General features: G+C 41.9%; 1 protein-coding gene across 35 annotated transcripts in view; it reads right to left on the minus strand.

Annotated features, from left to right (window-relative positions):
* AOPEP (aminopeptidase O (putative)) overlaps positions 1 to 27,034 on the minus strand; it is a 374,345-nt gene that overhangs the window by 289,439 nt on the left and 57,872 nt on the right. For 33 of the 35 annotated variants that reach the window (XR_011497286.1, XR_011497284.1, XR_011497285.1 and 30 more), the window contains exons 4-5: positions 14,049 to 14,202; positions 6,831 to 7,076 (exon numbers count right to left, since the gene is read on the minus strand). Coding sequence is in view for 30 of the 35 variants with exons in the window: in XM_070495582.1 (XP_070351683.1) it covers positions 6,831 to 7,076; positions 14,049 to 14,202 (400 nt within the window). In the remaining 5 variants the exon portion in view is untranslated. The remainder of the gene's footprint in view (positions 1 to 6,830; positions 7,077 to 14,048; positions 14,203 to 27,034) is intronic. The other 2 variants (XM_070495574.1, XM_070495587.1) reach the window with 1 other exon arrangement.

The following is a 27,034-nucleotide window of genomic DNA, read 5'->3' on the forward strand; positions in this document are numbered from 1 at the left end:
TTAAAAGACATACAAACACAGCTCCATGCCCACACAGATATATAACGCAGACCAGAAGTCACAGCACTGGCTCACTCTGTGTAGTGGTCTGAGGAGTGAGAAGCCACAAGCTTGGGAATATTCCAACTCAGGTAACTCTGCACATTGAATTCCATTGTTCTTCTTCACCCAGGGAGTGTATGGTCTATTCAGTAATGATGCTTCTGTACAGAAATAAGTGGGAGAGGGAAAAAATAAAAGCCTTTTCTTTGCAATGGAAAAATGAAAAGGTAGTGCCGACTGGCCATCTCAGGCTCAAGGGCTGGAAGAGATTAGGGGCCTATGATGACATCAGTAGAGAGAGAAGATTACAAATGTAGGGAGAGGAATGATTGCTTCAGGAAGGCCTTTCAAAGGCCTGACAACCTCTGGTGAAGGATGGCCCCAGCAGTGTTCTCTGAAGGCAGGACTGTCAGTCTATCTGTATGGAGGACAGTTCAAAGAAAACAAAACACTTAAGCATAATCTTTCAGAGGGTGAGAAATCGCGGCGTAATGATGATAAAATGCTACTCCTGGATCTGACAAGCAGCACAGCTGTTTGATGGCGAGAAGATTCCGGCTAAGCCAAAAGCTGAGTTCACTCTGCCTGTTGTTCCAAAAGGAGAGAGAGAGAGAGCGAGCGCCTGGCCCCAACATACTCATGTGAAACAGGAATTTGCCTGGTACCCAGATTCTATGGCCTGCCTCAGAATGAGCCCAGAGTGAATGCTGATCTTCAAGTAGACTCTGTGACACTATGATTTCCATGGGGAGTCCCTGAAGCAAATATATACACCTCAGAGAGGGTTACAGAAAACTCTTGCCTAAATCTGAACCCCAGGCTCTGACAGCCATCCCCGAATAAAGCCCTCTTACTTCTCCTTCTGACTTCCTGGCTCTCAGTGTCTTGGGGACATCATATGTCTTCCTGCACCTGTGCTGTGAGAAATTGACCACACATACATCTTCTCCCTACCTGCCTCACTCAGTACAAACTGATATTGTCAAGACTAACCAAATAATCACAGCCAAGGGCTTTCAGAGTCCAAGAAGAGCATCACCTTATGAAAACCAGTTTCTATTTCAAGAAAGAAAAATGAAAGAACCAGAACACACCAGAAGGGGAAAGCCCTTCCTTATACGATGGGAGGGAAACAAAGTCAAATAATTTTCTCAAGAAAACCAGAAATAGAAAACAACATGGAGAAATTAACACAAAGAAAGCAACAAAGGAGATGCGTCTGAGGGGGCACCTTGCATGGACCTCCTACTCATGACACACAGTATGTTCATCACTACAGCAATGGCAGGCATGCCAGTAAACAAAGGATTACATTTTTAAAGGAAAAGAAAAGGATGTTATAAGCTGCTTTCTATCATTCACATCCACCTGTTCGAAAAAACAGAGGAGACTTATACTAGAAAACAGGGGAAAGAAATGCCACTTCAGAATATTTTTTAAAACAATCCATGCAGAAAGAAATTTGAGAACGTTTTAAAGTCTGGGAAACAAACAACAACAATAACAAAGAAACAAAACCCACACGCAGACCCCAAAATCCTCAGCACATCAGAGCTAGCAGAGTTGCTGGCAGCCTTAGTGAACTGAAAGCTGCACTAATTTGCAGCTCAAATCAGATTCCCAAAGGATAGGATCACTATGGTTCCATCCTGCCTTCAAACAGTGGGGGGTCACATCTTCTGAAATTTAAAGGATTGTCTAAAAGTATGGTGCTTTTGGTTTGGGGGATCAAAAATTCAAGTAGAATAACAAAGAGCAAGGAAAAAAAAATTCCCCAAGCTGTGAAACCTTGCTACTTAAGATAATGACAGAAATGTATGACTGCTTCCTTCCCCGGCAGAAAGGAGAACAATTAGAAGGCTGAAAACAACAGGCCCTTTGTACCAGCATGTTATGTTTTGCTGATTCTATTACCCATTGGTTGGGAGATAAGAATAAACAGGACAACACCCTGTCTAACCCCAGGAAGAGGGGGTGGAGGGGGAGCTGGTTACTTCATTCTTGGGCATGGATGTGCACACTATTTCTTCGCAAATCGAGGTACTTAAGAAAATTGTGCAAGCAATAGTCAGGAACTAGTAGAAGCATTCAGAATCCTTTCATTGCACAATCAAATCTTTTAAGAGTAAGCTGCGTGTAACAAAGAGCTTGATAGTTTTTCTCTACTGTGAAGGGCATTGAAGATATTTAAGTAATTGGTGATTATTTCTCTATGCCCTTTATTTATCAATCCTATTTTTGTTCAGTCTTTGAAAAACTTAAAAATTAGGATGAGTAAACATGTAAACATAGCCTCCTTCCTTGTGACCTATTGTATCAAAAAAGCTTGCAAGGAATCAATCAGCAGTCACCAGGGGAAAGAAAGGGACAAAAAGGGGAAGTTGCCAGTCTGGGTGCGAGGTGCTCTGATGTTCCCACAATGGAGAATTCTGCCCAAGGACAGCAGATGCTAAACCAAGTTAGGTTCTAACCAGCCAGTCACCAGATGGTATGGCACCATTGGTCTCCAGAAAACCGAGAAAAGATTTGATCTTTCTTGGGACTGTCTCCGCATACACCTGACTAACTGGAACCATCAATCTCTACTCAACCTCTGCCATTCCTTAGCAGCTCTCCCTCACTCTTCCCATACTGGTGTGTGAGTGGCTCAGGTGACCCAAGCCCTGAGGGACCATGCCAGCTCCTGGTATCCAAAATGAGTTTAAGGAAAGCCATTCTAAAAGCTCATTGCCCTCCAGCCACACTGGCCTGCTTTCTGCTCCTCCAGCCCACTCCAGTGGTTCCCACCTTGGGGCCTTTGGATTTGAACTTACATGCTCAGGATGCTGGCTTCTTCTCGTTCTGCAGTATCATCACAAACGTCACTCTTTAAAGAAGACTTTTCCTCCTAACCCTAATGATGGTACCTATCCCTAGTCACTCTGTCTTAACTTGGTTTTATTTTCTTCATAGTACACATCTTAATTATTTGTTTTTATGTATACCATTTTCTCCCCTGACTAGAATGTAAGTTCCACGAGGACAGAGACCTCATCAATCTTGTTCACCCTTGTAGACTCAGTATCTTAAATCCTACCTGGCACACAGTACATGCTTAATAGAAATTTATTGCAAGAATGAATAAATAAACAAACAATGAACAGATGAACAAGACAACCTTGTACAGAACCAGTGGAAAAAAGGTCAAAGCAGAATTTGTCACCCATCATCAACCACACTCCCGCCATTTTTTTTCCAACTTTCCCTGTGGGACCAGGGGTGAAGCTACATGTGAATGGTAAAGCAGGGAAGCAGAGCGAGAGAAGCCATGGCTGTTTTATTTGGTGCTCTAAACATAAAACCACTCTGAAATGATTGGCAGGAGATTCTTGAAATTCAAATAGAGGAGGAAAAAAAAGAATGGCTATCAGCAAGGTAGTTCTGCCAACCTAATTATGCCCCGTGACATGTAATTGTGAACTGCTGAAAGACAAATGGTGAAGCAGGAGAGTTATTATAAACACATACACAGATAAGACTGAGGCGTTAATTTTTAAGCAACTGTCATAAATCTGGTTCCAGGATATTATTACCATTAACATTATTCTTATTATAACAAAGAGTCTAAGCATGGTGACGAGCTCCTTTCATGTATTTCTCAATACCTAGGAAATTAAGTTTACTAGTCAATCCCTAGCTGAGACACCTGAGAAAATACGAGGACACAATGAAAATGGCAGAACACCAGTTACACCAACATGAAAAGAGCTTTTCCATACATTGGAGATCATTTAAAATGCATTCGAATCTTCCTATAGCCATCATATTACACAATCCAAGAAATGTATACTCAACAGCTCCTTATGTGGCAGATTCAGCCTCTACAGAGGCAAAAATAAAACGCAACAGAAACAGAAAGCCCATACTTAGTAAATGAGAAAAGTATAGGAATGGAACTGTCAATAGCGAATGGAATGAAAGCATCTCTCCCCTGGAACAAGGATTCAGAAAAGGATGGGGGGTGGGGCAGGGAATAAGTAATAGCTCCTATTATATTAACAGGTGACAAAAATCATGAGGTGCAATATTGACAAAGGTTCTAATTACTGCTATGCTTGAAAAGCATTTCAAATTCTAAAATGTTGTTTGTATATTATTTACCATCTAATAAACTGATTTGTCATTATCACACATTCAAGTTGTACAAATGTGTTTTTTCCCGCTTTACTGAAAACTCAGAATCGGGCTCAAAAACAGACTCAGAGAGGAGAGTTTTACGATAACTCATGCAAACTATGATATGTAATATTTAAAATACAGTGAAATCATTACGGATATCATCCAAAAATTTAAAAAGTCTTTAAAATGGTTATTAATAATGTACCCATTTTAGTTTGCGTGGGAATGTTTAATGTCATCTACCAAAAAAGAATACTAAAATGGTATTCATTATGATTAAGACCTAATCACTAAAGAAATCCAGAGGTATGGAATTTGTAATCTTGCATACATGTTTGTAAAATATGGACTGGAGAAAGAACCATTTAATTTACCAAGAAGCCCTTTGATCTCTCATGAATTATAACCAATAGGACGATGGCAAGTTTCAGTGTGGAGGTCTTTCTGGATGGCTCCTACTAGACTTGGGGTTCCTCTATTCCTGTTTAGGGTGCACAGTTGATCTACAAAGACTGTCATTTTTGTTCCAGCCTTGCTTTACAGAGCCCCAAGCAAAGCCCTCCCCATAAATAAGGCAGCAGGACACCGGGAGCCAGCTGAGTCATAAACCTCACTCAGTCGCATGTGGCTCAAGGTGTTGGGATGTTGAGAGAGTCGAGCCAAGCAAGTGGAATCAATTTAGCTCAGAGTCAGGAAAAATAGAGTGCTTCCTCCCAGCCCCCACCTGGCAGGGGAAGATACCACAGTCCCCGCTCCACAGCTCAAATACAGGGAACGGTAACTCAACCCAGGAAAACATCTAGGCCAGGGCAGACATTTTCCACAGTCTAAAAAGAAAGAAAAAAACGGAAAAAAAAATGATATTTGACAACAAACCACAAGTTTTTAAATGTACGGTTCTCCTGTTTTTAAACATAAAAGCAGTCTTGTTGCTGCTAAGTTATTATCACCATCACATTTTTTGACATTTGTGCCCAGTACTACTTGGCCTTAGGGTCCTTAGGCATATTGCTTTAAAAATACAGAGTTAAACATGTTTAAATCACTTTAAATATCTCACAAAGCAGCAAACAGACAGCCTGCCTGCTTGGGCATGCAACCTTGAAAAGAGAAGCTTTACAGAATTGCCTGCAGGTCAACAAATTCTGGTTTGGCAGACTGATGTCAGGAAGGAGCTATAGAAAATAAGGTCCTCTGTATGAAAAATACTCTGCCTTCGCTTCCCTCAGGTCAGAACTTGGAACTCTTACCAAACATGCCCTGAACAACTGCAACTCTCATAAGGTGCTAAAAACTCCCAAACAATACGGCCCCTCAAAATTGTGTACAAATGAGAAACATTTAATGAACAACCCTTTCTTCACCAATAATTCTGCTTAAATTAAGTCCAGCAGACTCTTCAAAGGGACCAAAGAAGACCCCTTGTTAAGACAAATTCTATATATAGACATCCAAGACAATTATATGATGCAAAAACCAAATATATATAATTATCCTAGTTTCCACATTCCCATTATCTTCATAAATATAGGATAAAAATCAGTCTAAATGACTTTCTCAGACCTCCTCAAGGATTACGACTAGCCAGCCAGCTTTTAAAAAGTATATGTATATAGTAAAGATCAAAAGCAAATGTTCTGGTCAGTTCTTTTCTACTCAAGGGTTTTACTAAGAATGTATGCAGTTTTCAGGGAAAACACCACAAATGACAGCTGTTCAAAAGCATGGAAATTAATTGGCAACATGAATTTCCTTGACTAATAGGGAAAAACTTACAGTCACGTGTTATGATGAGCTTATTTTTCCCATCCTTAGTGAAGGATATTCATTGTTAAATGAATAAGATTTTCGAATAGAAATACAACCAAATAAAATCCTGAGTACCTAAGCAAGTAAAACGCTGCATGAAACACAGCCACCTATTACTGAATGAACAATGGCATTAATGAATGGATTTTAGGGGTAAATAACATATAAGGAAAGGTTCAGCTTGTAGGTCTTGATTTTCTACAGGTAGAAACTAAACTGAGACAACAATAAGAACAATATATTTACTGTACCAAAAAACAGTAATAAGACAAGTGACTCCCTCCAAATTCCCCCAGTTAGCCATGTGCTTTGAGCTATTTTTCTAGCAGTGGTGTGATTTACACTGATCCATCCACAGTCTGACACAGGGACTCTCAAGTCGTTGCCCTTGTGACCAATGGTAAGAATGGATGAGACAGCTGGTCAGGATTAGGCAAGCAGCCTGTGGCCCTGGAACCAAGTTGTGTTACTCTGTCCAGAGCTATGACCTTGGGCGTCTTAGCATTATGCTCTTACCACCTAAGCTAACCAGCCACTGATCAGCCATGGTCCAACATTTATCACTCTGGGGGCACAATGTGTTCAAAATCTCAGCATGACTTTATTTCGTGGCCTTTGAATTGAGTCCAAGACACTCAAAGACTCATGCATAGTGGACTCTACACACAAACTGCCCCTCAAGGCAGCAATGAGATGTCCAAGCAGGAGTAATGATGGCCCTTCCATCCTAATGGAATGACAGCTCTGACAGAGCTCAGGCAAAGCAAGAGTCAAAGAATTTCCAGAGCATGTTCTCCAAGTGCCACAACGGAACAACATACCTGGCCATCCCCAGACTTGGAAAGTTGGCAGGGACAATGAGTACATCCAGCCTGGAGAACGGGTGTGTTCCCAGGACAGAGTGTGCTGCTGAGAGGCAAGGAGGGATCAGCCGCAGAAGGGTCTCTTGGCAGGCACCCTTGAGGCACACTGGGGCAAAAACCCGATGAGGAATGATCTCCTGGGTGGTGGCAGAAGCATTCTGGAAGCGGCAGGGGTATTCCATGTGACCACAAACGCCAACATACCTGGGAACAACATGAAATAAACAGATGCAGTTTATGGTAAATCAGGTTTATTCTTCTTGCCGTGAAGGTGCGGAAGTCTCACAGACAGGGACAACTTCGAAGAGACAGCGGTTCAGACAGGCTCACTAGCAAAGACAGTTCATTTGAGTTCTTGGCTTGTCTGTTTCTGTGCAGCAGTGAAAAATTACAGGTCGAAATACTTACTGATGTGCTCAATTGATTGAGTAGTTTCAGTCTAAGCTAAATAAAGTAGTAAAATCTTGTTTCAGAATAAATAGGGGGGAAACCCCCAGACTCAAAACAACAAAACAACCCCCCCACCAAAATAAAAAGCAATTTCTGCCCTCTAAAATGTGTTTTTCAAATATCACCACAGGAAAAATTTTCTCCAAATGAGAGATGATTCATAACTGATAAAGGAAGGGACAGTACAACCAAATTAAAGATTCCATTCCAGAATTTCCTAAAATAAAAGATGTGGACACAGGTAGAACAATGAAGCAAATGACAGTAGAGGTTCCAACTTGTCAAAAGAACACAACCCATTTTACTGAAAAGTAATCTAGGTGTTCTTTACAAAGGCCATCAAAAGTTAGGCTGGTAAGGAACACAGAGGCACTTTTGATACAATATTTTCCCCAATGCACTTTCAATACAAATTTAATTGAATCAACCTTTTACGGAAACAGATCAGAGCCCAGCCCGTACTATCTGACCACTGCCAGTTATTCCGTCAAAGGTGGAGCTAAAAACGAATTCCTAGAGCCTGACTCACAGGCCTCAAGAGAACCTACCTACCCAAAGAAATCGACATCAAAGGGAACTCTGTTTTTTCACCTATTAACATGTCCTTTATTCAAACACAATGGAAAGTCCCCTAACTTTAATTTACAATTATAATTCTAACTATAGGTACTTATTAGATTCACAGTGAATACTGAAAAACCTTAAAATGCTGGCACATCCCAATATGAGCAGACCGCAACACCTCTCCACGTTTGTGAAGTGACTTTCACCTGATCAAGGCCAGCACTGCCCAAGAAGAGCCACACAACTGTGAAGAAACGTCTCACCCGCCACAGCATGGTGCACAGGACACAGCTGCCAGCACTGATGGCGTTTCACCACAGTTGAGGGTAAGAAAAATCGATGGAGGCTCATAAAAACCTCTGCCAGGATAAAGTGACAGGAAGAAAATAATTATTGACGTTGAACCCTAGCCAGAGTCCCTGGATTGATAACCTTGCCTTATGGAGAAAGTGAGTAAAGTTGCCTACTGGTAAACATTTAATGGAAAAGGCTGCAGTGTCCACCTAACGACAGAGACTCTACTGGCCTATCAATTCAATCAAAGGTCTCACGAAGTGAAAAAAGCCATTTATTGAATAAAACACCACAATATCTTTTCCTAATGTATTTACATAGGTTTATAATGCGCTATAGTAATTTAAGCTTGCACTCTCTGAAAAGCTTTCAGAGCATGTTAAGTAATGGAGAAATTGGAGGTGAAGAGGCATCTTCAGGACAAAGGGCATAAGTTTACATTCTATCTATCAAAGCACAGTTTTGCAAAGAGGTATTCAATTAGCGTATGTAGAAACACACCATGAGGCAAGACTATTTCTTGCAGGCAAGAACCCCAAAGGTTAGAGAATAGTTTGAGGTAGCCAATGCTATACCAAGAAAAAGTCAATTTGTTCAAGAGAAAAGGTGAGTTAAATTCTCTCTGGACATGAATGGCACTAGCCAGAGTAATGAAGGTTATTCCAGCTGTGTGACTTAGCATCATTTTTCATAATCAAAGCCTGGGAGAAAATGCAGGACTTTAAGGCAATCAAGCTATGGGTAAGTGGGACCACTAAGGCTCCCAATAAAGATGGAAATAGCATTAGGGAAGCCACAAGTGGGTTCTGACATGAGGATCAGGAAACCTGGGCTTCAGTGGCTCTTTTCAGGCTGGGTAAATGTGACCCGAGGCAAGCGACTCGGCATCCAGGGCCTCTTTTTCATCATCTCTAACACGGTCTCAGGAAAGCGGCTGCTGTGGGAGGGGAGGAATTGACTGGAGACAGGTGTGATGGAAATCTGGGAGGCGACAGAATATTCTCTGTCTGGTTTAGGGTGTACGCAATCATCAAAAATTCATCAAGCCAAACACTTAATATCTGTGCATTTTGTTGAATGTTCATTATACTTTAATTAAAAACAAACAGAAAACTTAAAATGGTTTCTAAGGTTTCTTCTGGCACTATCATTCTATGACAACTCGCCACATGAGCCCCTCTTCATACAACACCCATGTTCCTGAAGCAGTAAGGGAATACTGTACTTTTATAAAGACATGAAGAGTCTTCCATAGAACCAGAATTAACTCAAAAGTGCTGTATCCTCCTTTCACACTCGCCTTCAGTTGTTCATCTCTGTATTTGTGCTTGCTCCAATGCACTCTCAATATCCTCAACAAATCAAGCATTTATAAATAGCTATTCCTTGTGCCCAGACTTGTAATCAGAGTACAGATTTTAATAGTAAAGATTAATAATACTTGATTTTCCATTATTAATAATCTGTAATACCAATGAACATAAGAATAATAAATAGTAACTCCTACCACAAGTGCTACTGAATATTTACTCTGTGCCAAGCACTGTTCTGAACACTTTATATGCATTATCCCAATTAATCCACACAACATTCCTAAAGAATAAGAACCACTTTATCACATCGTGAGTCATCATAAGCTCCTCCCTCCTGACCCTCCTTCCTCATATACCTCACTATGCTTCCTGAGTAAATTTGGATCCTGGATTTTTCTCGAGGCTGAGCTCAGCCGCTCTGTGGTTCTCCAGTTTCCTGCTGCTCCTTGTCGATATTACCCATAAATACTGCCAAGAGGGGAAGAATGGTGACATTTATTTCAGGCTGGTACATCATGGGAACTAGACCACTGGTTCCCTCTTAGACAACTGCGGGGCTGAAATGATTTTACAAGAGGTTTTCTAAGGAGTAAGAGTGACCATGTTTTACTCAGAATCACAAGATTAGAAATTGCCTCAAGAGGTTCTCCTTCAGCCATCCTCTTGTTTCAAGAAGGCACTGTACTGAAACCACCTAACACAAAAGTTTTCCTGCCATAGGTTCAAAAGAAATTGCTAGAGAAAGTCTCCCTTGGGAATGCATATCCTTTTTTTCATGACCCCTTCCTCGGTTCAACCTGACAATTTAGTGAATATTTCCTGCATTCTTGCTCTATTCAAGGCACCCAGCAGGGTGCTACAATGTACACACATATAAATCAATCTCTGATCCTACCTTTGAGGAGTTTACAGTTTTGTTGGGAGAAAAAATTAAAAATTCTGATAAGTACAGTGACACAGTTTACACAATTTATTAACATGCTTTAGCAAGCAAAGTAGATGCTTGCTAAAAATCTTAAGTGTTCAAAATCCTACCACCAGCCCCCAATGTGTCATTGGCAATGATGTCAATATACATGATGATGCAGTAAGGTCCAAAAGCCAGAGGTGTTTTCTTAGGGCGTTCAGTATATTACAAAGCAAAATGAGGTATGTGCAACAAGAGACAGAAAGCTGAAACATCCTGGGGGAGTAAGGGCTGGAGAAACACCAAGCCAGGAAAGGTTTCTCTCATAGTGAAGGGTGTACTGGAAATTGGCATTTTATATATACATTTCACAAATATGTATGTATTTTACAAATATAAATATATATATTTCCTCTCTCTATATATATGTCATATATATGTATATATATTTACGTACACATACATATATAAATGTATATATAAAATTTTTTCTTTTGTAGCCTTTCAAAGACATAGAGCAAGGGCCTCAAGCTCCAAGGTTCACAAGGCAACTCTTCATAGGCTTTACAGCTCTAGAGAAGACCTCTTCCTCCATCAAGTCATCCCTTCTTTAGGAAGAACAACCTCAATGCCTTTTCTTCTTCCTGGTGCCTATTTTCCATGCTTTTAATTATTTTTGCTGAGTTCTTCTGAATTTTATCCAAGTTTCTGCATCATGCTTAAATTGTGTGGCCCCAAAGTGAAGACAATGCTTTAACAAAGGCCCCGAAAAGTTAAACATAATACAAAGATTCCCCTGTGGCTGAAGGTTATGCTGCAGCCAAATAAAACTAATAAACTTTCAACAGCTTACCTAAGTGCCTCATACCTAACGGATTCTCTCAAATGCTCACTCAAAGCACACTAGTGTATGTGTGGAACTGGAGTGGGAAGAGGAAAGGTTCTTCCTATATTTCACACAAACAGTGATGGACAGTTCCGTGACCAACACTTTGGGACCCAGATAAACACTTGAGGCAAGTGAAAGCCTATGGTATGTAAGGCCCCTGTAAAAGTTACATTTCTGTGACTTGAACTGGTGGTCTTAGGAAGATCTGAGGTAGAAAGGGGGTTGCAGAAGGCAAGGCGACCAGATGTGAGCATAACCAAAAACACCATGGCAGTTGGCACTTCAGAGCACCTTTGTTGGCAAATTTAGCATGAGCCAGAGATGTAATAGATAAAAACACAAAGCCACCCTCTGATGACTAAAGACAGCATACATGAACCATGCAACCAGGGAAGGATTAAGCAAATGTAAGCTATTATTTGATCAGCAGTTCATTTCTGATGGACAAGCACAGTGATAAATGAAGGGAAAACTTAGTCATAGCAGGTCAGACATGGAAGGGCGCGTGGGAGGGACTCCATTCCTGGGGCCTCTCGATGTGTGGAATGGCACCCTTCATCTCTCTCCCAAGCTCATCTGATGGTCTTGGCCACTCTGGGCTTTCTGTTTCCCAATCTGCTTGCCCACAGAGGGGATACTTTCTGGCCGTGAGGCAGGCTGTGTGTATCTGTGTTATGGAGGCTGGCAGCGGTCCAGCTGGGTGGGTAACTGGTGGGTAAGTGTGTCTAATTTGGAAATGGAGTATTAGTCCTTCGAGACGGTGCCCCTGAGCACTCCCTCAGTCCAGCTTCCATCAATAATACAACCTTTATTTTTGCTCTCCTCCTGTCTGTTTCTCAATTGGTTCTGAACTCAGGAGGACAAGAGTGGAGTCATAGTGACCTCTTCCCCTAGAGATTTCCCCTCAGAAATTTCAGAGAGCATCTCTTCCCAGAATCCCCACTTGATGTGGCCGTGTCCTCCTCCCCTCACAACTGTGAATGCAGGAAAAGTGAAAAGCCACTTCAGCTGCTTCTGGGCAGCAAAGAAAACAGAGAGGAAATGGTTGCTGCCCACCCTTTTACCTCGTATCTCTGGGAATATGACTAGAAAGCTAAAATACCACATTTCTTTCTTTGCCTTCCCCTAGCCTTCCTAAGGCACATTTTCCAACTGCACACCTCCTCCAGCAGTCACTCAGCCCAGAGAGTGCAGTGAAGAGCAGAGTACTTCTTCACCATGAAGACTTTGAGAGCCCAGAGCAAAATCTTGACTCTGCAGAGAAGGAAAGTATGGCATTGCCCAAATGGCTTTTGCAAGCCCAGCAGGGATGGCACCTTCAGGCTCAAAGGCAATGCTCTTGACTTCTGTTTTCTGTTTCACACAACATACTCCAATCAGTAACAGTGGCTCAGTCATGGAGCTAACTCTTCAGGTGGGAAGGGAGATCAGACTCCAGGGGAGGCGTCGATGTTACACAGTTTTTTAAAGTCCCCAGGTAAAATTCTGAATGACCTCTCTAGGGGGCTGAGCCTGGATGTGAAACCAGGAACTCACTCAGTAGGAATATGAATATGAACAAGTTGCTGTCTGAAGCCTCAGTATCTTCATCTATGAAATGGTGACAATCACACCTATCTATCTTACAGGATACTTTATACAGCTCAGGGAAAACAGTTCAAAATAGGTAAGTTACTGAACAGGAAGTGAAAATTACCTCCCTTCCTTCAAAAAGCAAAATGTGGGCAATAAGACAAGCCTGTCACAAGAAAAGGTTCAATGGCTTTATCTCCCAACAATACCAACCACCACAGGTATTGCAGTAAGAGTGAAAGCAATGGGGCAAAATAAAACCAACACAAAAGTAATTTGCACTAAGAGCATATCTTACTTGGTTTTCAAGGATGAACTAACCATCCGTAACCGTTACTCTGGGCTTTCTCCATCAGAAGGTACTGACTTAGTGACTTTCTGTAAATAGGAGAAATGATTAAACTGAGCTTGGGTGCAGAAGTCCTAGGAATGAGGCATGATGCAATAATGCATGATTAGCACACTTCTGTGCTTCTTATGAGCGTCCCCTTTCTCTGTTTTGGCTCTCAAAGCTAGAAGTAGCCTCTGGTGAGACTGCAAGTAAATATCCAATGGCACGTACTAATTTTTAAGAACTTTAAACTGATTTTCTCTGATCCACTCTGAACAAGAAGAAATTACTACTGAAGTTAACAGAGCCCTGACCTAGCAGGATTCTCTACACCCAATGGCCTTGTGACCGCTTCCTTGTGCCCTGTGCTCCTAAGGAGGCTGACCAGCCCAATAAGGGAGGCCCACCCCTACCAACACAGTGCTAACAGCAGCCACTGGAGCCAAATCAGCACAGCGGCCTACAAAGCAATCCACCAGACAAGCAACTTCTTCTTATTAAGTTGTGTTTTTGACCAAATAAACACTGAAAACCAAAGTTAAAAGGTGTAGAAGGACGGAAAGTGTTGAATCTGAGGATTCTGTTGACTTAACCAAACAAATAAAAATATTTCACCTGACTTCACAGAGGATTTCATATATATTTCTTTTCTTTTCTCTTTCTTTCTGCATAAACAATATGCCCACATTTTTGCCTCTCAACAATCTTTTCCTCCCAGTAGGGCTTTTCCTGCTTTGATTAATTATATTTTGGTTTAGTTTCCCAGCAGAGATGACTCACGTTCCCAGTACTTGGAATAAGTGCATCATACTGCTCCTGCGAGTGTTTGTTTTTCAGCAAGTTACCAAATACAAACCTGAAATCAGCCTCAGAAGATGAGAGGGATCTCTCTGTTGCCAGATCATTTGATAAACAGGTCTCTGGCTTCATTCTTTCCCAGGATCCCACTGCAATGGTGAAGGTGGAGGCTGGCATTGGCATGGTTATGTAGTAATGCCAGCTCGAGCACCCTACAAACAGACAGAGAAAACCCATAATGAGGCCAGTGAATGATTCTGAATCTCACTCTGTAGGTCTTCTCTTTAGGCACTTGAAGAGCTTATGTGATAAGATGGTAAGAGCTAATTATTGGAGGTGGGTCAAGTCAACTGAAGGGGCATTATTCCAGGTCTCAGGGGGAAGTGTAAGAGGAATGATGGTTTCAATATAGCCAAAGAGGTTTGGATCTCCTTGAAGATCAGAGATCAGTTTGAAGCCCTTCAAATGAGGTTATAAATAAAGGGTGGTGGTTGAGGTGGTCACTAATAGTTGTATGCAAGAACATGTCTTATTCGTCCTTATTGTCCTGCACAGTATTTGGCATAAAAAAAGATGCTCTGTTGAATGCATGAGTAAATGAACAAATAAATGTCACTTCTGTGCTGCTAAACTATTTTGTGTAAATTCAATTTAAGTCAAACTAAAATGGATATAGAAGAAAACAATGAGAGTAGGGAAGGGAAATACCTGTGTTTTAGTTCCAACTCTGAAACTAATTAGCTGTGGAAGTTCAAGTCTTATCTCTCATCCTTTTTACCAGTTAATGTATTGGGCTGGTCCCCCATTCCTCATTGAGCAGATGAAAAACAGGACTAGAGGTTCAGAGAGGTTCGGCGGAGCCAAGGACTCCGAGCTAGTTTGTAACACGGCTGGAAGTATAGTGGGCCCCCCCACCCCCCACCCCGCGCCAAGGGTGTGCCTTCACTTAGTCCACGCCGTAGAGAAAGACTTTACCAAAGGAACAAATGATTCATAACTTAGAACACTATACTTCCTTACTTCTAAAGCAGGAAAATGATTCTAATGTTTCTGAAATCTGAATGTGTCATATAACCTGCATTAATATAGTATTTTTTGGGGGGCATCTGCTATAAATTGATGGTCTGTCTTAAGAGGAATTGATATCACCTCATATTTTGAAACCTAGTTCTCTACTCCGCATGTTCCTATGGTGGGGGACTTCCATGAGACGGATACCTCCAGCCTCTCTTTCAGTCCTTTACTAACCCCTTTGCAGGAGGTATTCTTCTCTTGCCTGTTTTAAGTTTTACAGGGTTAGACACTCACAGAGCGGCCTGTAGTTGTTAAGTTTGGTTCGTGAGTGGATAAGATGTCAAATTCAGGGTCAAAATATTAACATGCCAATATTGGTCAGCAGACCTAACATGACATTTTTCAAAGAGCTTTACCAGTAAAAATCAATAATAAAGGTTCTTTTTTCATTTTTAAAGATTGGCACCTGAGCTAACAACTGTTGCCAATCTTTTTTTTTTTTTCTGCTTTTTCTCCCCAAGTCCCCCCAGTACATAGTTGTATATTCTTCATTGTGGGTCCTTCTAGTTGTGGCATGTGGGACGCCACCTCAGTGTGGCCTGATGAGCGGTGCCATGTCCGCGCCCAGGATCCGAACCTGCGAAACCCTGGACGGCCAAAGCGGAGCGTGCGAACTTAACCACTCAGCCACAGGGCCGGCCCCCAAAGGTTGTATTTTGATCTCCCTGTGCTTGGCTTCTTTGTCTCTCAACTAATTCTGAATTCAGGAAGGTAGGGGAGTCATTATTTATTACTCTCTCAAACTCTACCAACTTAGATCCAAAGAAAGACATTACAGAATTCCTCTGATGAAAAACAATCTTTAATAGGAAACAAAGACTTAAACTGAAAGAAAAAATAAATATGATACCAAGTTTGAATAAATATGCTATGCTATCAAGTTTGGAAGTCACTAGAGGAGATACTTGAAGGAGAAATACTGAAAGGCATGCTCAGAACTGCTAGAAACCCAACACCGAGGCAGCCTTTCTCTCAAACTTGTTGTAAGTTTCAGCTTGCTTCTGGAATCAGAATGGCCGCTCTTGAGATTACTCTCTCCACAGCTGACTAAGAAGCTGAAGGCATGCTCCTCTTTAAAGAGAAAAGCAAATCCAGTGATGCTAGAGCCAATGTGGTGAAGTGTGCAGCTTCTAATGGGCTTGAAGGAAAACCACAGCTTTAAAGAAAATCACTGCTCTGATCCGAAGTCAGTAAGAAAAGGGTAGAGGCAGTCCCAGCAGTCTTGATAAAAGCATGACATGGATCTGACATGACAGGCTGTCCTGCACCCACCTCCCTCATTGTTCTGCCTGCCCAAACTAACTCACTCTCTGCAACCGGATGTCTCTTCCTGGTTATTCCATGAAGAACTTCCGTGTGGACTGGACAACACAAGGAGAGCAGATGCAAGTTGTAGACAGAGTGGAGATGGAGGAAGAGGAAAGAAGTCATAGCTGAGGAACTAGATCTTTTGAACAGTCTTGGTTTAAAAGAAAAATCTCAAATAACCAAGTTCTCTTAATCAAAGGGCTGCAGTCTGGACATTCTTTCTCTGAGGTACATTGGGAAGTGTTTAGCATGGACCATTGAATGTTCCTTTTAAAAACTTCAGAGCCTTGGGGGTTCAGTAAGTAAACAGCAATGGTGAGGCTTTCTGGTAAAAATGGAACATTAAACACATGAGGCTACCTTTCCTTCCTCCCAAAACCCAGTCAAAAGACGGTAAAAGGATTTTTTAAGCCATAAACCAACAAGAAGAGGGGGAATAAAATAGAATACAATAGTTGCAAAATACTGGAAGCTAGAATGCAGATGGAAGAGTGACGAATGACGCAGCAGACCTGAATCCTAAGTTAGCAGTGGGGAAAGACAAGATTCCACCTCATCTTATCCCCTAAAAGCCACAAACGGCTGGGGGTGGAGGAAGTACTAAACTAAGCAGGAGTGGCTCCAGGACTATCTCAGGAGGGCTTAGATCCCTGGATGGCCTCCCCTACTTGGCACACCTGAGCTGTTCGCCCATCCCCCCCACACCCCAGCAAAAACTGGAGGTTTATCTTCTACAGAGAATAAAGGAGAGGGCCCCTAGACTAGGGGTAGGGAAGGACAATGGCACAGCTGCAGGCAAACGAATGGCATTGCATGAATATATGCACAGCAGATGCTGAGACCACCAGCCATCTTCCCTTATTTGGTTCCCAGAATGCTGGCAACCAGGCTTTTACCCTCTAGGCAGGAGAATGAAAACAGCTGATGCTCAAGAGAAGGCAACGAAGGATACTGACATTGGAGGTTTCCTACAAGCACCCTATGATGAAGCTCCCAGGCGACAAGCCCTGTGCACGCACTCAGAGCTTCCAATCAGCACTTCAGTCACCTATTCCTAAATGCCTGCAGACAAACCAAGAACCTCCAGGCATCCTTCAAAAGCCCGTGGCATAAAACTGAGGGACCAAAACACACAGACACCAACAACTTGGGGGACAGTGACATGCGAGAAGAAAATTGCCCAAAAGACCAATGTATACATACTAAGAGTTAAGAGAACTGACTGCAATGCTGAAACAAGAACAGCATAATGTTAAAAAGGAGCTCTCCAAAGTAAAAGGAACTAAAAACATGAGAGAAGAAAAGAACAACTCAGTAAAAGAGGGTGAGACGGACTATAAAGCTAAGGAAATCTCCCTAAAAGTAGAGGTGAAGAAAAAAAAAGACAAGACAAAAAGATAAGGGGAAAACAGCAATCAGTTCAGAAGGTCCAACATCCAAGTAACAGAAGCTCCAGAAGAAGACAGCAGAGAAAATAGAAGGGAGAAAATCATCAGTTAAAAGACTCGAGAAAATTTCCCCAAATTTAAGTTTCCAGATCGAAAGGGCACACAATACCCAGGACGCTGGATACAAACTGACTTGTGTCAAGATACATCATTTTGAAATTTAGAGCCCTGGGGACAAAGACAATATCCTACAAGCTTCCAGAAAGAGAGGGGGAAAAAAACCACACATAATAAGGACATTTTCAGACACGTAGATTTTCAAAAAAATTCACCTCCCACACATCTCCCACCTCCCACTTTCCTATTCTCTGGAAGCTAATAGAGTATGTAAAGTATGCTTCAAAAAGAGGTAGTGAACCAAGATGAGGCCGGCCGGTGGTGCAGCGGCTGAGTTCATGCGCTCTGCTTCTGCAGCTGGGGTTCACCAGTTCAGATGCAGGTGCAGACCCACACTCGGCTTATGGAGCCATGCTGTGGCAGGCATCCCACATATGAAGTGGAGGAAAATGGGCACAGATGTTAGCTCAGGGTCAATCTTCCTCTGCAAAAAGAAGAGGATTGGCAGTGGCTATCAGCTCAGGGCTAATCTTCCTCAAAAAAAAAAAAAAAAAAAGAGGTAGTAAACCAAGAAAGTGGAAGACAGAGGAGCCAATACAAAAGAAAAGCAAAGAGAACCTATAGAATGATGGAGAAGGGCCATCCCAGGAGCCAGCTATGCACCCAGTAGAGAGAGTAACTTGTGCCCACTGGAGCAGATTATAGAGCACCAGGAAAGACAGCCTCAGGAAGATGAAATTAAGAGAAAACCTGATGTATCTCAGCATCTTGAAAGATTTAAACAACTTTCAGAGAGTCTGGGGTTGGTAAATACATAGAAAACCAAGCAAATGAGAAAAACAAACAATAAGACAGTTATTACCTCCATGAAAAACTAACATGTTCTACAGAAATAATAATGTAATCAGTTTTACTACAAGACTCAGCTCTTAATAACCAACATAGATATAATAATATAAATGAAGAATATTGATCTAATCGAAGTTATGGCATTAATTATACTGTGAAGATGGGATTTGGGGAAGGGAGCATGTGTGTGATGGAAGGGGAAGAGAGCTAAATCCTCATCTGCCACAGCGGGAAGACCAACTCCGAACAATCAAGCATCTTATTGAACGACACAGATGTCAGCATCAAATAACCAACTAAAAGAAGTCAAAATGGTTACCTCTAAAGCAGGAAAAATAGAGTGGAGGTACTGAGGACTGCTATTTTGGACGCAGGGTATAATAAACCCAAAAGAACTATTTTGACTCTTTAAATATGTGCATTTTTTAAGATAAAAAAATTAAAAAGCTAATCAGCCAATTAGTTAAAAGGTAATCTGAACAGAAAAAGAACAACATTTTTGGTTCTGAGATTCCAATAAAATAAAATGTAACTCAGAAGGAAGAAGCAATTTAGAGATAAAGAGTAGGCACTAACCTATTAAGAAATCTTTTTAAGGGGCCGGCCCGGTGGTGCAGTGGTTAAGTGCGCATGTTCCGCTTCTCAGCGGCCCGGGGTTCGCCGGTTTGGATCCTGGGTGCGTACATGGCACCACTTGGCTAAAGCCATGCTCTGGTAGGCATCCCACATATAAAGCAGAGGAAGATGGGCATGGATGGATGTTAGCTCAGGGCCAGTCTTCCTCAGCAAAAAGAGGAGGACTGGCAGCAGTTAGCTCAGGGCTAATCTTCCTCCAAAAAAAAAAGAAATCTTTTTAAGAATGAAACACTGGCAGTGATTTTTTGGATATGACACCAAAACCAAAAGCAACAAAAGCAAAAACAAACACGTAGGACTACATCAAACTAAAAAGCTTCTGCACAGCAGAAGAAACTATCAAGGAAAAGGCATCCTACAAAATGGGAGAAAATATTTGCAAACCACATATCTGATAAGGAGTTAATATCCAACTTATATAAGGAACTCATACAACTCAATAGCAAAAACCAAATAATTCAATTAAAAAATAGGTGAAGGACCTGAAAAGACATTTTTCCAACCCAGATATTCAAATGGCCAACAAGTATATGAAAAGGTGTGCAACATCAGTAATCATCAGGGAAATGCAAATCAAAATGACATATCACCACACTCCTGCTAGAATGGCTATCATCAAAAAGATAAGAAATAACAAGTGCTGGTGAGGATGGGGAGAAAAGGGAATCCTGATGCACTGTTGGTGGGAATGTAAATTGATGTAGCCACTATGGAAAGCAGTGTGGAGGTTCCTCAAAAAATTAACAATACTACTACCACATTATTAAACAGCTCCACTTCTCGGTATATACCTAAAGGAAATGAAATCACTATCTCAAAGAGATATTGACATTCCTACGTTCATTGCAGCATTATTTATAATAGTCAAGTCATGGAAACACCCTAAGAGTCCACCAATGGAAGAATGGATAAAAAAAATGCGGCATATTTACACACACACACACGTACAGTGGAATAAATGCAGCCATAAAAAAGAAGGAAATCCTGCCATTTAAGACAACGGGCTTCTTGGCGGCCCGAGGTTCGCCGGTTCAGATCCCAGGTGCAGACATGGCACCGCTTGGCAAAAGCCATGCTGTGGTAGGCGTCCCACATATAAGGTAGAGGAAGATGGGCACGGATGTTAGCTGAGGGCCAGTCTTCCTCAGCAAAAAAGAGGAGGAGGATTGGCAGTAGTTAGCTCAGGGCTAATCTACCTCAAAAAAAAAAATCATGTCATATACCTTAAACAATGTTATGTGTCAATTATATCTCAATAAAGTTGGGGAGAAACAAGAATGAAACACTATGCACAACAGACTTTCTCCCTTTGTTCTGCATTGAATTTATGACTGATTTTTTGCTGCCCCTCTGTTTCTTGTACCATCCATCTAGCACACGGGCAAGATGAGACTTGTGGAAACAGCAGGAACTGAAATTGCTTTCAAGAGCGAACACTGCTAACGGAATCAGAGGTATCTGTCAGATGCCTGCACAGGCAGCCCCGGAGAAGTCACACAGTGTGCCCAACCACATCGCCACCCAGCACCTCTATTAGAATGTCTGTACCCTCAAGGTGACGTAGGGAGGGCAGCAGAAGCCATAAAGTGAGGTGGCAGCAGAGAGCAATGAGATTAGTAATTTTTTTTAAAAAGTCAGAAACCTTAAATAGCTTGAAGTTTTGGAGTGAGACAGCAAAAGTGTTTGTGACAACAGAACCTGAGTCAAGTCAGCAAAAATATTTTAGAACTGTCTTTGCTCCCTCACAGTCTTCTCTGAAGTTAAATAATGGAAAGAAACATTTCTTTAGGAAATGTATTGAAAATATCACCCAAACCACTATTTTACACGCTCAAGATGACTTTCTGCTATACAGCCCTCAAGATTTGTACTTTTTTTAGATTCCTCAAGTTCCTCTACTTAGTAGGGCTCATTTGGAATAAAGTGTTACATACTTCAAGCTTTTGAAGCCAAAAAGTTTTCTAGGCTACCAAGTGACAGCCAGATACGGGCAGATCAATAGGCTGGGCCAAACAAGAAGCGGCCAGGAACCCACTTCCCAAACACCCTGGTGGGACTCTTTTTTGCGGAAGCTTCTCAAAGGTGGCCGGCCCTGGGCCTCCTGCCTGCCCCTGTGAGTGCCGGAGCCGGGGCTGCGACGACTGGGTGCCTCCATTCGTCCATGACCACGAGGGCAGGTCGAGTATCCTCGTTAGGTAGAAAGGTCTCTTTTAGGCTGTCTGCTCATGGATTATTCCACTGAGCCCAATCGTGCATAAAGACTGCGCACTGCCACAGGGAGCTAGCTACTCACATGAGGAATACTTGACCTCGTCTTCAAACCAGACTGCAAAAAATGCAAATAACAAGGTGGAAACACTCCCCAGAAAACAGAGCATGCATTCCAAAAATGAAGAGAAATGCTTTCTAGATTATCTATTGTTTGGGATAAGTCCACCTTGCAAAGAGAATTGATGAGAGTTTATTTCTTCTGAATATATCCATTGATTGAGTTCCAGCTCTGGAATCTGACTTCAGGAGTTCAACCCCCGGCTCCACACTTACCAGTTCTGGCACATTACTTAATCTCTCTATGCATTAATTTCTTTGTCTATAATAAGAGAATAATCACAGTATCTACTTTACAGGATTATGTAAGGAATAAGTTATATAACAGAGAGAGACATCACTAGGATAGTAATTGGCACATAGTAAGTGCTGAAGAAATGCTAACTGCTGACTGTTCTTTATAGCTGTCTCTCTCTGTGGCTTGGGCTGACCTTCTGGAGGCAGAGACGAAGAATGTTGAAGGTATGGCTGCCACATGTGCACCGAAGCCTGTGGCCTGATGAGGCCCACATATGGGGTTTAAGGTTGAATGGCATTAAAACGCAATGCACACAAAGCGATCCATTTAAAGTAGAATGACAGCCCAAAGGGGGCATCCTGTATGACTTCATATAGAATGGACCATTTGGAGTCTATTTAAATGGTGTTTACTTTAAATGAGCCATCCTCGATGAAATAGACATTGAATGCTTGCATTTTCCTTTTTGATTCAATCCAATTGCCCTAGACTCCTTCCCTACCCCAGCTGCAAAACAAAGAGAACACGCTGTACTTGAATTAACCCAGAGTTTTTCCTCTGCAGAGGCCAGAAGCCCATGGCACCAGTGGATGATTTCACGGCAGCCAGGCCGGGATCCATTAGCAAGACTAACAGGGAGAGGGAGGGAGGGAGGGCCCAGAGGAAGCGGCACTCCCTCACTGTGCAGGCTTGAGCAGCCACCCAGCCTGTCTCCCTTCAGGGCAGATCCAGGAAGGCTGGACTTCCTCAGAAAGTTCCCCAAAGGCCCGGTGCCACCTTCTCAAGTTGGAACTTATTTGGGGGGGAAATCCTTATACTTTCATTGTCACATGAGTAATATAGATACGTCATATCAGATATTGTTCTTATAATCATGCTCGCAGCTGCTACAAAGTAGAATTTTCATCTCTGAACCGGGATTGAAATTTCCCTTTAAGATGACTGTTTTTGTAGGTATGATAAGGATTTAAAATGGGTCATTTTTCAAATCATAAGAGGCAGTTTAAAATTTAGTTTAAGGCCTTTCCCAGTGGCATAGTGGTTAAGTTTGCATGCTGCACTTTGGCAGCCCAGGGTTTGCGGGTTTGGATCCTGGGTGTGGACCTACATACCACTCATCAAGCCGTGCTGTGGCAGCATCCCACATACAAAAACAGAGGAAGATTGGCACAGATGTTAGCTTAGGGACAATCTTCCTCACCAAAAAATAATTAATTAATTAATTAAAATTTATTTTGAAAATACTTATAGCTGGAGAATGTTAAAACAATTACTTTATTTTTTTCACTTACTACTCTAACAAACTGTCCTACAAACACTTATGAAGATTCTATATTCTAATGGAGGAAGAGCAATTATCAGTGAAGAGGGAAAAAGAAAGAACGTGATGGAGTAGTCAGTTCATGTGGGGAGAGAGAACTTTTTTTTCTTTTTGGTGAGGAAGATTGGCCCTGAGCTAACATCTATTGCCAATCTTCTTCTTTTTGCTTGAGGAAGATTGGTGCTGAGCTAACATCTGTGCCAATCTTCCTCTCCTTTGTATGTGGGATGCTGTCACAGTGTGGCTTGACTAGCGGTGTGTAGGTCTGCACCCAGGATCCAAACCCGCGAACCCTGGGCCACCGAAGCAGAGTGTGCGAACTTAACCACTATGCTACCAGGCCAGCCCACAGAGGGAACTTTTTATGCTAAACCTATGAAAAACTTTGCTAATTATTTGAGAAAAACACTTTTATTTAAAAAAAAGTTTAAAGAGAAAAAAAGTCAAGATACTGAAGTCATTTTTTACATATCGATCATGCCCACTAATAGTAAATTTAATACAAAATTTCTGGAAAGGTATTGTCCTATTCTCAGGGGAGTCCTGGATAAATTCACTCAACACACACCATAGGCACAGCCACACCACACACACCTACTCTGCTTCTACAGAGGCAAAAGCAGATGATTTATCTGTGCATTAACTATCTTTGAGTTAAGCATCTCCTAGAATTTCTTGTATTTAAAGAGTTATTGTTTTCACTGAAAATTAACACAGGCACTTAAATTCTTCCTATTAAAAGCATCCACTTGGAGGTGGCCCGGTGGCACAGTGGTTAAGTTCGGACATTCCACTTTGGTGGCCTGGGGTTTGCCAGTTCAGATCCCAGGTGTGGACCTACACGCTGCTTGTCAAGCCACGCTGTGGAAGGCGTCCCACATAAAATAGAGGAAGACAGGCAGGGATGCTAGTTCAGGGCCAGTCTTCCTCAGCAAAAAGAGGAAGATTGGTGGCAGATGTTAGCTCAGGACTAATCTTCCTCAAAAATAAATAAATAAATAAATAAATAAATAAATAAATAAAAGCATCCACTTTATCTTTTAAACTTTTCCACTGTAGATTAGACAAACAGCATGAAACACTGGAAAACATCCAATTGATACATGCTTTTATCATATTTCTTTACTCAAATCTTATGTAGCCCCTGCTTCTTTCCTACCTCAAGACTGTTTCTTTCTCTAGCCACTATTATTTTTTTTTCCTAACTTTTTCTCCCCAAATCCCCCCAGTACATAGTTGTATATTTTAGCTGTAGGTCCTTCTAGTTGTGGTATTTGGGATACCACCTCAACATGGCCTAATGAGCGGTGCCATGTCCGCCCCCAGGATCCGAACCCTGGGCTGCCGAAGCGGAGCACACAAACCTAACCACTCAGCCATGGGGCTGGCCCCTCTCGCCACTATTCTTAATTTCAGAACTTCCCACCCAAACTATTACATAGGTCAAGCTATTTCATTATTTTGAAACATCTTTGTATCACAAAGTAAACATGCTTGATAATATGTATAGGAAGATGTATATAAAGGAATACATGTATTTATAAGTGTATGCAGACACTATATATAATGTAGACATTAAAAATATATTTCATATATTTATTATAATAAATACAATAGATACATAAAAAGTAGGGAAAGCTCCCAGTTTTGGCCGCTCTTCCTCTCTTGGCTCCCTTCTGCAGGTCTTTCAGCAAACCCCAGCTCTTTTTCTTTCACTACTTTTTAGATGCCGAGTCTACACATTCTGGTTTTATGAGCTAGTGCCACCCTCTTGAATACCCATGGCGTGACTGTCTTTCATTAGTTCTTCTCCACTGTTGCTCAAGGGCGGGAACTGGCACCAGAACAAAGGAGACAGTAAGAATGCCCTGGGCCGGTATGCACTGGCACTGCCTACCAGGGCATGCGCCAGGTCATGCCACAACTTCTCAAGCACTGATGCCACCCGGCAAGGCTTCAGGTTTCCCTCCCCGCAACATGGTACTGCCTAACGCACAGGAGACCCAGGAGAGAATGACCTTCCAGATCATTCCTGTGAACCAGGTAAAAGAGCGCCACCTACTGAACTGAGGACACAAGCGCCTCCATCGGTTTTGAGGTCTGTCCCTTGTGGCTAATAAATACCTAAAGGCATACATTGCACCAGGCTTGTTATTCCACGTCTCAACTGCCGTTCTGACCTACGACACAGATAACCTAGCTCCCCATAAACTCAAGTACAGAATGGATCAGCAAACTGGACACCAAATCACACTGCTCCAGATGGTCACAGGTACACTTCAGAACTTCACTCACTTGAGAAAAGTCATGACTGTCACGTCTAAGACAAAAGCCCAGAGCAACAAGAATTGGTATACACAGGCCTGCTGGAATCAACATTATCCAAAGGAAATCGTGATGACTTCCCATACGCCAAGTCGGGCGAGCACAGCACTAGGAGGGCAAGCAAGAACGAGTCAAAAGCAAACCGAAAACAAAAGAAGGAACTGACAAAGAGTTAGAAAGCGCAAGGCATTATGTGAGACCTCATGAGGGCTGTAACAGAGCAGAACACAGTCCTCAGTCACCAGGAGCTTTCTAGAGAGAAAATACGAATGCACTCACTCTGTACTCCTACCCCTTGAAACACAGGTATGCGGACTAGCCCAGAATAAAGTTTCCTCAGCTCTAGAAACAAGGGGCTATTTTCATTCTCTCTTTGTGGTGAAAACACTTAATCACAACCATTCCTAAATGTCTTTTAATTTACCATTTCCTTAGACGTAATTCCTGGTTGCATACTGTGGGAGCAGTCTAAATAGTATCGCTCATTTTAAGCCATCAAGAGGGAAAAAAAAGTTGGCTTTCAATTGCACACAGGAGGGTCTGGACCCTGAAATCTTGGCTTTTCCCTGGAATTTCCCACACAAAGTCAAGAGAGGGAATATCAGAGCTAGTCCATTGGGCAGGCCAGAGAGTAGCATTTTGCCCAGGATGAAGTAACGTCTACAGTCTCTTACTTCTGCAGAGAAAGATGAAACCAGATCCTATGCGAGGGCACATATAGTTTTTAACACCTTTCACTTGTTCATAGGTTTTTTTCTCCTACCTTTAGAAGGAGCTTAAATGAGTCAGTCTTGTTGATTTACTTGAGGCTTCCCATGAAAAATGCAAGTGAAATATTTTATTTTTCTAGGAAGCAGGAATAGACTAAATTAGACTCTGCACAAATAAAACAAAACTAAGCAAAAAAAATTACCAAACAGGGGAAAATAAGAATGTATGACATCAATTTTTTTCCTTTAAAATCTATTGAGCCTGGAGAAAAAGCATAAACTCTAATCAGAAGTATAACTGAAGAAACAACCCTGAAATCACTTTTGTCACCACTGTCACTACCAGTAGTGGTTTTAAATACTTCTTCCATGAAGACATTACTTCTGTCTCATGACATGGAACACATTTATTCCACAAATAAGTACTGAGCACCTATTACATACAAAGCACTGTACTGGGCATCGCGTCTCTGTGCTTAATAGCTTAGCTACACTTTGGCAGGGAATGCAGGCCGACAACAACACGCAGGCCAACATTTCTGTCTGCCCAAGTAACACTGTGCTGAGGAAGCTAAATAATAAAGGAGCCAAACAAGTCAATCTCGATCTATGACCTTGACTTAGCCTCCTTGAAAAAAGGACAGTGACTTATCAGCCTACAAAATTCTTTCGATGGCCATCATTCTACAGTCTAAACCATTAGCCTTTCTTTTTAAAAATAGCTAGGAGACATGATTTCCCTCGGGTAGC

This window comes from Equus asinus, chromosome 23 (genome assembly GCF_041296235.1).
Source record: "Equus asinus isolate D_3611 breed Donkey chromosome 23, EquAss-T2T_v2, whole genome shotgun sequence".
Lineage (NCBI taxonomy): Eukaryota > Metazoa > Chordata > Mammalia > Perissodactyla > Equidae > Equus > Equus asinus.